Here is a 12750-nt window from a genome sequence, read left to right as displayed (position 1 = left end):
TGGGCATTTGAACATAAGAAGTATTAAATCTAAAAGTGATCAAATCCATCATCTTTTACTAGACTCTAATTTAGACTTCCTTTGTTTATCTGAGACTTGGCTTCACGAAAACACTCCAGCAGCATTAAAAGTTGGTTTTAACATTTACAGGAGAGACAGAGTGGGCTCAAAGGGAGGTGGAGTTATGATTTATGTGAAAGATAGTATCCAGTGTAATGAAATCCATTGGTCAAACTGTAAGGAATTGGAATATATTGGTCTAAGTATCATTTTGTCACCACAAAAGTCCTTTGTTCTTATTGTAATTTACCATCCTCCCTCTAGTAGTTTCTATGAGAAATTATTGAAAGAATGTAATTTCAACAAAGAGGTAATTATTATGTGAGATTTTAACATCAACTCGGAGGACAAATCCTCTAGAAAGAATCTCAAACAGATAACCGATAACTTTGACCTCCTGCAGATGATCAGTGGGCCCACAAGAATAACTAATTCCACCAGGACTCAAATTGATTAATATTTAGTAACAGACCTGAGAGAATTTTAAAATCTTATAATGTGATAATTGGTCTGTCTGACCACAATTTGACTCTGGTGGCCAGAAAGCTAATCAATAAGCGATTCAGCCCTTTTGCCAGGGAATATGAATCTTTTGGAATTCCCAAAAATGAACAGGGGAACTTTAAAAATGCTATGCAACAGATTGATTGGGATGACCTACTGTTGGGAATAGACCATGAGGAAGACAGTCAAATATTCTCAAAAAAACTAGAGAGCACTACTAAAGATTTTAATTTCAAATTTAGGCACAAAAATAACAAAAACACTGTCTCTTGGATAAATGTGGACATTTTAAGACTGATGAAAGAACAGGATCTTGTCTTAAAAATTGCAGTAACAACTAAACTGAGTCATGACAGACACCACTTTGCTAGTTTAAGGAACAAGGTGGTAAACGTAATAGAAAAGGCAAGAGGTAATTCTAAAATGATCTGGAACCAGTTAAAAAAAATTAACAGGACATTGCAATAAAGAAAGGAAACAATCCAGGGGAAGTAGTGGAAGCTCTTTATTGACTCTGTAGCTACCATAGCAAAACGTTTTTCACCTTAGCACACAAATGTTTGTCCAGTTAATACAATGGAACCGGCTTTCAGCATAAGGAATGTCTCTGAATCAGAGGTTACCAGAATGATTAGATATCTCAAGCCATCCAGAGCAAAGGGTATATTTGGTTGGAGGCTGACTGGCAACAAGCCCGTTGGACAGTTTCCCTCAATGCCCTGTTTACACCTGGCATTAACATGCTTCTCGGGTGATCCGATCACAAGTGGACATCTCTAAGTACGTCTGTTCACACCTGGCATTAATATGCGTTTTGAGTGACCACTTGTGATTGGCATTGAACACAGCTTTGGACCAAGGGGAAGCAATGCAATTCCCGTGCCTAGTCTATAGGAAGAGGACATCAGTTGAGTAAGCATTCCTTCAATGTGGCCCACGACAAAGGACAGACAAGTTTTGATAACTTTAATTTACATCATGTTGTATTTAATACCTGCTATTACCTGCTATTAAATATATTGGTGGCTCTCACTGCCGTAGATCAAAGAATCTGTCCAGCTGGATATCTTATACCAGTTGATGAGATGACAACATATCAGCACACACAATTGCTGATTTGCATGTGACCGCTACAGTGGGCAGGTCTGTGCCCATTAGGAGTGACTTGGATTTGTATTGGATTTTCATTTGATTCTTGATGGCGAGTTAATGGAATTAAACCATTTTCAGTGCAACACCTATGGAATAATGAAGGCTGCTGCCTCTTTGCTGCCTACATCAGTTAAATTAAATTAAATTAAATTAAACTGTCAACTTGCACAGGTAGGCTGTGTCCCAATGAATTTTCATGTAAATGTCATGTGGGGGAATGTTGTGTAGGCCTATGAGCCTTGGTTAATTCATCAGATTCACTTCTAGTCTTGTCTACTTGCTGTTGTACTATTGAAGGCCTTTTTAGTTTTATTTGATAATGACTGCTCTCATTTAAAGTATCCATTAAATGAATGGATGTTTTATGGCTATGTTATAGACAAGCCTATATTGAGAGTGACAGATGGTTATGGCTCTGGGTCAGAGTAGGCTAATTTATCGCACTGAAAGTCAAAATTTTCACATTTGCCTAACATGTGCAAGTTTGACCGCTGGACCGCTTGTGTTTATTTGCCCCAAAAAGCCAAAAAACATTGCTGCACATTAGCTGTAAGCTACCTCGCTATGGAAGGCACTAGGATGTGCAGGGAGCCCAGTATTTGTGTTTATCCATATTTGTTGAGTCAGCAAAATTATTTATATTTGTGTTTATATTCAAATAAAAGTGGAAAAATCCAGCTATTGTTTTATTACGCTTTTAATTTTAGGATATTAAAGTGTTAAAGTGTTTATGAATAAACTATCTTATGAAGTAGGTCCCCACACCAGGTCTCAAACTTGAGTCTCCCAGATCATACATGACTGCGCTGACTACTGAGCTAAAACCAAGTGCATCACAAATGCGCAGACAGACCTCTACTTAGCTATACACCCATAACACAGAGACTGTGCAGCATGCAACATGTTGAGAAGAACTTCAAAGGCGATAATTGCTTTGCACTTTTCATTTATTATTTCATTTATTTTTTACAACCTAACTTTGTGGAAAGGAGAAAGGGAACAACAGGTTATAGAGAGTCCCTTGGGAGCACTTTGCTTGTGTCAGTAGCTCAGCTTTATCTCTGGGGAACACCCCCAACTTTGGGAGTGATGTTCAAATAAGGAAATGTGCATGTAGCAGGTGGATGTGACTCCCCTCGTTGAGACTCGCTGTTAGACATATCAGCAGAGCAGAGGAGAGAGACTGAGATAGCGACGTAAACGACCTGCACACTGGTATTTGACATGGGGTTTTTTTTTCACTCAGAAACAAATAATTTTCAAAATATTTGTACTAAATAAATGTTCGTAAAAAACCCATTATTTGTGCTTTGCAGAAAAACATCATTGGATTCAGGCCCACCCCTAGAAGGCATGGGCCATTTCTGTGGGAGTGTGCCTGTCTGTTTGTGTTCAATTCAGCCTCTGACCTAAGTGACTCCAGTTCTTTCTGTTATTTCCCTCAAGTCTATCTCCTTTTCCTTCTCCTTTCTGTACGTTTTATGGGGCACATTCGTAAAGGACTGGGATACACGTAGATTTTTTGCTCAAGTTGCTCAAATATTTTCAACCCAGACGGAAATGTATTTGCATCAGTTTGTATGTAACACACGTAAACACTTCTAACTTATGGCCTTTGTGACAGTTGATCAATCTGAGGAATTTCCTGGATGACTGGATTAAGTTAAGTTGAAATGATGGAAAGGCAAAGGTATCACACCATTTATATAGAGATGAATTCACAAGTCAGTTTCTGTCTTCGCAAGTAATCACTAACATAAATGCAGCCAAACAAGTTGTTAATTTTTTTGTGTTTGTGTGTCATTTTATAGTCACAGATGAAGACTGATTATCAATCATGAAGGCCAGATTTTGTAAAGAAAGGATGGTCCGCATTTGCTGTTCAAAGTATGCTGCCATCTCCCTTTTCCTGGTTATGTTTGTCTTCATCCTTGTGCTTTTTAACATGGACATCCTGGAGGTGAGCATTAGGTCTTGAGTGGGACTGCTTGAAGGCTGGACCCTGTTTGAAATAGTCAGATTTCAGGATATTGTTTTCATATGCAATGTGGCTTTGGACAACAGTAATATTCTTTATCAACATTTGTAAACAAATGCAATTTAAGACAAATGGTACTTTTGCTAACAATCCTGCATTTGGCTGACAGCACCAATTCCTCTAATTAAAATATTTATATTTTTATATACTTTTATTAGTGTAATTGATGCCTAGCAGTCACACTCATGTTCTCTTGCATTCTCATAATAATAATAATTATTATTATTATTATTATTATTATTATTTTATTCTGTGCATTTCTTTGCACAATGCTCGTCTGCAACTCGAAAACTGTTCAATCAACACATACCATTCTTATATCAAACTGTGCAGAATTATGTGTAGATTATGCAATGACTTTGAATATTCAATGACTTATTGCAGAAAAACATGATTTTTAAAATATTTTTGTCACCTATCTCTTCATTGACTGTCATGAAGCCCATACATACAATGCAGTGGAAACTCCACTTCAAATGTTCAACTTCAATCTCCACATGCTTATCACCCCTTTATGAACACATGATTACAACACTCATAGTTTGACATACAACATACATTAAGCTCATGAGCTGTTTTCATTTCCAGTGCACTAATAACAGGCATAATTTAAAGTAGCAACTTCATGCAAGTTTCTAAATATTTACTTCAACATGCAAGTGAACTGTGGTGGACTACACAATTCTAGGAATTATTTTTGAGTTTATGAGTGTGATTACAGACAAGCAGCTGAATTCAAATGCAAATATAAGTCACTCAAATGTTTTACTACATTGAACGCTTCAAATGCATATAATAGCCTTCCAAACTACTGAAAACACATCAATGCAAAACCAAACTAATCAATCACATGCATTGTCTTCAGGAAATGCTCTTCTAGTTTTTCATTTTATTATTTTCATGTATATTTTTCTTATTGTCAATAAATCCCTCGAAAAGACCAAAACCAATAATGTTTTAGTCCATCTCTCAATACTTTCCCTACCCTGTCTGTGACCCCAAGCCCATTAATTCTTGCTGAAGATGTACGTGTAAATCTTTAAAAACAAGTCACAAATATCTACAGCTTTTTTTCCCTTATCGAGAGTGTTTGGAGGATGTATGGAGTTGTTTTTAGCTAAGGCTGATGCTGTGACTCTTAAATGCCCTTCTCTCTTGTCACTTGCATACAATGACATATTTTTGAGCCAATCAGAGGCCTATACCACGAAGCAAGTTCAACATACCCAGGATATCTTTTCGTTATCTGGCTTCACTGAGCCTAACATTGGCTGTCCAGAGTACCAGTACTACGAAGCTGGTTATCAACCTGCTCAGTCAACCCAGGGTTTTCCTATCCAGCTATGGGTGTGTTCATGTGAAAGAGGCGGGGTTTGTAATTACGAGCGACATCGTCAGAACCATGAATGAAGTACCTCATGATATGAGATGCAATGGTGATACCAAGTACTTGTGGGAAACTTCGGTTAATAACAGCAAAAAAGTTATATTCAACCAAGTGCGATGTAAATGACAGCCTGTGATCATACAACAGAATAAGAAGATGTAGAAACACTAGCAATAATTTCCACATATTAAAAGTATGCTACGGCTTAAACATGTAGGAATTATTATATATGACTTAAGTACAGAGAGATTTTTTTGCTATTTAGTTGGATGATGAAGAAACCATTCTGAATATGTCACATAAAAAAGAAACTTAAAGTAATGTCAGACTGTTTCTGCTACCGAAGCAATTAACAGTGTGTGGATTATTTTTCTGATAAAAGACAATATTTCGTTTTTATTTCCAGTTATCATCACACAGTTGTCTCATGTTATTCTGAGCTGCAGTGATGGAATCAGAGTGTAAAATCATCCACACTGTCAGTTATCACTCCAGGGATAAAATCGACTTTGCACAATTAAAATGCAGCTAAAATCATCATTATGTGATTATTGTCATAAACGATATCTCTGTTTGTTAGAAGCTCTGTTTTGAAACCAGAGTGGAAATAGAAAGTCTGGAACAATAAAATGTTTCCACTGACCTATTAAAATATATATTGCTCTTTTTACTTGTCACTTTATTGTAAACTCAGGACTTTTGTCCATGTCAGGATCTTGTAAGAATGATGACTCTTTTTTTTCCAGTGATCTGATTGGTCAGTGGTCGGAGTGTGGACAGGTTGTGATCCGATCCTCTGAAGTTAACCTGCTCCGGAGCAGGTTAGCTGTTAAGCATAAGTTACCATGGTGATGAACCCCAGTAAGAAGTGAACCAGCGTCATAGGACTGAAAACCCAGATTTAAACCTGAAGTTACCTCACTAACCCCAAATCCTGCTTCGTAGTACAGGCCTCAGGTGCTGATGACATGGTTCTGTTGGTGGGGGTTGCTGCCCTGCTAGCACAACCAAACTGGTGCAGCTAGCTCCTGCTGTGAGGGTGTAGGGGAAATGCATATCATCATGGTGCAGCTAAAGCGTAGCAACCTTGGTCCATTGAAAAACTACTATAGTTTCATTTTCTTTAAAAGCAAATTTCTCAGATCAGTTGGCTACTGTAGTTTTTAGCCCACATTAGTCAATCAGTTAAAAATAGTGAATTTGTTGAGGATTATTTGTCTTACATTATGCTTGTCTTACATTATTATTATCTTTGTCACATCACTCTCTTGACCACCTGCCTGTTTCAGCATGAAATGATCACCACCTTCCCTGCTCCAAGACCTCACTTACAACACCATATCTGCTGCTTCCAACCACGGTCCTCTGAAGATGCTCTGGAGGAACGCCTCCTATTAGACTCCATTGCTTGGCCTGAAACTCCATCCTTGCCAGATCCTCTTTCCCTGGAGCAGACCACCGATCCTGCCCACAGCACCTTCACTATTCTCCCAGAGGAGGGTGGGCAACAGTGGCATGTAGGGGATCAGCTGGAAGTTATGATCAAAACGTATGACTTCAAGGGCCGTCCTAAGAAATCTGGGGGAGATGTCTTACTCGCCCGTCTGCACAACCAAGTACTTGGTGCAGGTGTGGCTGGACAAGTGCTGGATCATCTCAATGGCTCCTACTCTGCTGTATTTTTTTTACTCTGGGAGGGAAGCGCACAGGTTGAGGTGATGCTATAAACTATGATGTTAAATGTGATTGTGTCAATCTTCTAACTGACCATTAGCTAAGCCCCACCCCCTCAGTTACTATTGCTAGGCTGGCCTATCAACTTTTTGGTTTTGCATGGCACATATGCAGTTTACAATGATATCGGGGGCAGATTTATGACTCAAAATCCTTAGTAATTTTCAAAATAGTGTGTTCTTTATTTCATACAGTGGTTGGATTATTCTGTATGTTGTCAGTAATTCTGATCAAAATCAAGATGACACTCTACCTATGATGGCACATCTGCCAAAATCCATGAGTGCAAATGAAATCCACGCCTGCGGATGTAGAGGAACTGCGCACAGAACTCAAACAGCTGTGCATACATATTATTTTTGCAAGTGCTTTCACAGCACTCGTGTGCAAAATATCTCTGCTTGCACAAGCAATATTGTAGCCTGCGAAGAGAAAACAATGCTTTGAGTGCAGGGGTTTCTGGTGTTGGATCTGGCAGGAGTGCGTTTGGTTATTAGTAATAATTAATAATTATCAGATATAATTGTTAATCATAAAAATGTATGCAATTATTAATATTTACTCATAATTATGGGGCACTACCTGGAAAATGGGACCAATAACCAAACAATAAGGTAGTCTCATAAAGGAGTTCACCTAGAATGTTAATATCTGAGGGATATCAACATTCACAGGTGAACGAAGAAGGTTTGAATTCGAGCTCTGACTCTCTCAATCAGCCACATTTCACAATAATATATATATATATATATAATGACAAAAGACTTCTCTTTAAAGATATAACAGTGTCTATTAAACAATAGCACAGTTAACAAAGTTAGCAGATGCTTAAACCACTGTCCTAAAATCTAATTCTACCTAAGCAATAACATACATAAAACAGCCATGTACAGTGAAAACACACGCAAGCAGGAGCATGTATGTGTGTGTTTGTGTGTGGACGGCAAGATGGTGACGTGATCTGGCATGATGACGTCAAGAATTTAGATGCGGACGTGACTCTGGGAGGAAGTCATGTCACATGAGAACCAAATGGCGGAAGTGACCGTGGTGTCTTGGTTAGAACAATAGCAGGTTAACAATAGAAGTCGGCATCTCTAAACTCACCCAATGCTGAGTAAAACACATGTGTCTGATGGCAGATAAGGAGGGACAGACCGACGCTGTGTCCGATGTTATCTGACTGTCAGATGTGTAAGAAGATGTGTGTGCATGATTATGTATGTGCGTGTGGGTTAGAAACAAGAGGGAAGAAAGCAACTGTGGGGGGAGGGAGAGAAGCGGTTGCTTTGTCCACAGAGAGCACGTACGGACAGCAGTCGGTAACACACATTGTCTCTTATCTCTTATCTCTTATTTCCGATCGACAAACATTACTTTCACACTCACGTTGGCACAAACACAGCAGTCCTGAGTGGGACAAACACAAAACAGTCTAGCGTGGTGAACATAACTAAACAGGCAGCAAACTTCATAATTCTCAATGGGTGTGTCACTGAGTGGGGAGGACCTGTTAGAAACGTGAACTTCTGCTAAGGACTATGCTTCCTTTGGACAGTCACTCAGCCACCCTGGCTTCCTGACTGTTTGGGAACTACCGGGGGAGTAGGAGCTACTTTAGGTCGGCCTGCACCAGCTACTGGGGACTGGCTAACTACAATAGCTAATGACTGGTTTTCCATGATGTGGAGACACATTTCCTATTCGCTGAACCTTATCTCCAACACTGCAAATAAACTACATGTATTACATGTACCATTATCACTAAAGGACGCAGAGGAATAGCTAAACATGTGACACACCGAGTAAGAGAGAGCGGGAGAGGGAGAGAGAGAAGCCATTGCTCACTGCTACTGCTCACACTTTTGCTCTTTGTGTTTTCCTGTTTGGAGAAGCTAAAAAAGAGAACACCCTTCAAACTCTTTAAATGCCAAATATAGCTCTCACTACAACCCGTGCACACCACCATGTGGAGAAATCCAAAGATTGACAGATCTGCTGTGCCTAGTTGTGGTGGCTAAACTATGATTGGACAATCACTGCTTGGGGGAGGGGTTTAGTGAATGGTTAGTTCTTCACACATGGGTATGTGTAGATCAATCTGGTTTACACCTTAAACGAAATGTTCAACTTTAACTAATGTTCAGTTTATTTGTCTTTACTGCTATGACAGTTTCAAGTAATGGGGCTGAAATTTGAACTGTGGTTCTCATGTCCTATCAGGTGACACTGGTTCACCCCAGTGAGGCTGTCACAGTGCTGCAAAGGTTGACCAGAGAACAGCCAGATAGGGTTTATTTCAAGAACGTCTTTCGCTCAGGCTTACTATCTAAAACTACCACCTGTAATGTCTTCCTGCGTCCAACCCAGCAGCCACTGTGCAACTACACTCACCTCCACACAGGTGATCCGTGGTTCTGCTACAAGCCAAAGAAGCTGAGCTGTGATACCAGGATCAAGCACTCCAAGGGAGGATTCAATCAAAAACTCAAGGCAAAGGAGGAAATGCTCTTTAAAAGGTGAAGGAGCAGAGAGACAGGACTGGCATTTTGTTTGACTTCTAATAAATGTATGTATCTCCTTGGTGGAAATCTCAGGAGTTTGTCAGCTGGTAAAGATCGAGTCTAAAGGTGTTTTAAGGACCATTTTAGCAAAATACATTAGTCTCTGCATGAAAAAACGGTTTGGTTATTACGTTTTATTTCTTGACGTGGCGTACTTGTCAGCAAACAGTGGCATATTTACACAGAGCAATATTAGCAGTCATTTAGAGTTTCTATATACACTCACTGGCCACTTCATTGAGTACACCTGTGCAATCTAATGCAATCCAGTACAACAGCTCTGCCATAAATTCTACATTTATGAAGCTTATACATTTTCAGTTTTTGTAGACATTATCAGAAAGTTGATAATTCTACTTTATGTTTATTATTGAGGTTGTAGTGGGTGGTGGTCATGTACTGGAGTGTATTATATTGAAAAGTGTTCCTAATATTTTGCCCCCCTCATGTATGTTAATGAGGTGGACAAAATATTAGGAACACCATTCAGTATACCTCAATAATAAACATAAAGTATAATTATTGTTTATCAATGCTTTTTTTGCTGAAAACAGCTGTCTGATACATATGTGTATTTTATTATGCACGTTTTATTCTTCAGTGGTGTCAACATGAAAGTCTCCATTAACTTCAGGATCAGCCAATGTCAACGTGTTGCCAAAAATGAAAGGTAAAGCAGAATTTTCACTAATTCAACCTCTGCCTGTAACAATAATTCAAACTTTAATGTGCTACAGACAATTACAAGTAAAAAAAGACAGGAAGAAACATTTACAAACAACCTACCATTACCTTTACTGGCACGCTATTGGTTTTAGTCTTTTAATGGGATTTGTTTATAATAGGAAAAATATACAATAATGCCAGCTATATCCCTTAATTTCTTTTCAGGTCAACCAGAGGTAAAGAGCAGCAGTGTGAAGTCTGGCCCTTCTGGCTATTACTATCAGGATGTGTGGCGGGCCCTAGATGGCACCACAGTCCGCCAGTTCAACACATCCTCTGCTATAAGTCAGTGTCTGAAAGGCAAGGTGGTCCACCTGTATGGAGACTCTACCATCAGGCAGTGGTTTGAACACCTAAATGCAGCACTACCAGGTAGTTAATAAACAGAAATCTCAAGCAACAGTTTAAGCTGCAGTGTGAACATAATCAATGTGTCCCAATTTGTGTTCCCTGTGTGATACTTTTAGATCTCAAGGTGTTTAACCTGCACAACCTGAAGCAAGTTGGTCCCTTCATGGCCTTAGACTATGCAAACAACATTTTGGTGACGTACCGCTGCCACGGTCCCCCTATCCGTTTTACCAACGTCCCAACCAATGAGCTGCGCTACATTGCCAATGAACTAGATGATTTAGTTGGAGGCATCAATACTGTTGTCGTTCTTGGCATCTGGGCACACTTCAGCACCTTCCCCATTGAGCTCTACATCCAGCGGCTGCAGAGTATCCGCAGGGCGGTGCTGCGGCTGCTGGACAGGGCTCCAGGTACGCTGGTTATCATCCGGACAGCAAATCTCAAAGCATTGTCGCTTTATGAGGCGCTGACCAACAGTGACTAGTACTCGCTGCAGCATGAAAAGGTGCTCAGGGCCATGTTCAAAGGACTGAATGTCCATCTGGTGGACGCCTGGGAGATGGTCTTGGCCTACCACCTGCCTCACAGCCTCCATCCACAACCTCCCATTATTAAGAATATGATCGACGTCCTCTTGTCCTACATATGCCCTCAAAATGGCAGCTAGATGTGTGTTTGTTAGGAGAAAGGAGTGGGCATTCAAGTACTTGTGCTGAGGTTACATGTTATCTCCGTGTTTTCGCCAGGTGCTGAAAGGCACTTGATATTTTTCTATTTTTAATCAGGGAAGTTGACAGAGCACAAAATGCCTATAAAAAAAGGAAATAGAACAGGATAAAAAGCAGCTGCATGACAGGTTGAAGTTTGAGTTGTAGTAAACTGCTGATGAACTCTGGGAGATGCAGGATCACTGACTGTAGAAGATTCAAATGAAGCAGATTATGAGAAGTAATGCCTTGAAATATTGATGCAGAGGCCCAGTCCTTAATTAGTTCATCTATGATAAATAATATAGGATTCTGAGCTAACCATCTACCTCCAAGAGTCATTGCTGCATCTCTGATTGGTACAATGTGATCAGTGTGGTTCACCACAGGTATCTTAATGTGAAATTAGTATTGTGGTTGCTGGAAACAATTTATGGTAAAACACAACATTTTTCATCAACAAATATTGTAGGGCCTCACAAGTTAAACCGCATGTTCGTCACTCTAAGCAACAAAGAAAGTCCCTAAAAGACTCAGTCTCCCAGAATCCACTAGGTACTTCACACCTGGATGTTAACTCCGCCACTGGAACCAGCTTTCAGCTACCATTGGTCGAGTGTGGCCTGCGACTAATGACGTCAACTTAACAACAACACCAATAAACAATTTTAAATCCGTCTCTGTGCAATGTCCCATCACTGTTAAAAGGCACCCTCTCTGTGCTGTACTTCTGCAAAGGTGACAGAGATACCCTTCTGATCAGACAAGAACAAAGAACAAAGGGACCACATTTTTCTTATCCTAACCACTTGGCCATGTATAGTGTGAGATTAACTCAGCTTTGTTCAGTACTCGTGTGATTACAAGTTTATAACGGGTTAACCACTGCAAGTCACGCAGTGTTTTTGAAGAGTGAGAGGTGATCAAATCCCTTCTATCTTCCGACGTCCACAAGATCTCTGCTTTCCTCTCCACTGCTACACACGGGACCAGAGAGAGACGTGACCCAGACCCAGCTAATGAGCCAGCACAATGGGATCACATGGTGTGATGTGGCGCAGGACCCACTTCACTATAGGATTGTGTGTTATTTTGATGCTTAACACTGATGGTAGATGGTAGATGCTAAAGCCTGATGTTAAATGTTTTGTGAGAGTTCCACCTGTTGAGCTGTGTTGTTTCGGTCAATCTAACTGTTGATTCAGTTTTCACTTTGTTGTGGTTTCACCCAGTTAGACTTTGCATGCATTTCTCTCTCTCCCTCTATCTCTTTCTTTCTCTCTCTCTTACTAACATACACACACACACAAACATAGTGAGTACCTATGGTTCACGCTCAACTCTTTTCAAATCCTTCTACCTGTGTTAGCAGCTCCTGTGTGTCTGTCTGTTTCCACACATGTGATCTCATGCACCATATGTGGTTTGTCTGCCATATTGTTGTAGTTCTTCCTTCCTTTGTCTACTTCACCCACCTGACATGGTTGAGTCAGCCATAATGCTTTGTATTTCCCCTTTTGTCTT

The 12750-nt window shown here is 39.9% G+C and overlaps 1 protein-coding gene across 1 annotated transcript; it reads left to right on the top strand.

The window, feature by feature from the left end:
• The first annotated feature begins 10594 nt into the window (after positions 1-10594).
• Positions 10595-11410, top strand: LOC137176251 (NXPE family member 3-like). The gene is given in 2 exon segments (XM_067582434.1): positions 10595-10598; positions 10633-11410. Coding segments are annotated over 2 exon segments (558 nt in total). The 3' UTR covers positions 11187-11410.
• The last annotated feature ends 1340 nt before the right edge of the window (positions 11411-12750 follow it).

Source organism: Thunnus thynnus, chromosome 23, assembly GCF_963924715.1.
Source record: "Thunnus thynnus chromosome 23, fThuThy2.1, whole genome shotgun sequence".
Classification (NCBI taxonomy): Eukaryota; Metazoa; Chordata; class Actinopteri; order Scombriformes; family Scombridae; genus Thunnus; species Thunnus thynnus.
The sequence above is the reverse complement of the archived record's forward strand: the minus strand, read 5'-3'. Positions and strand labels throughout refer to the sequence as shown.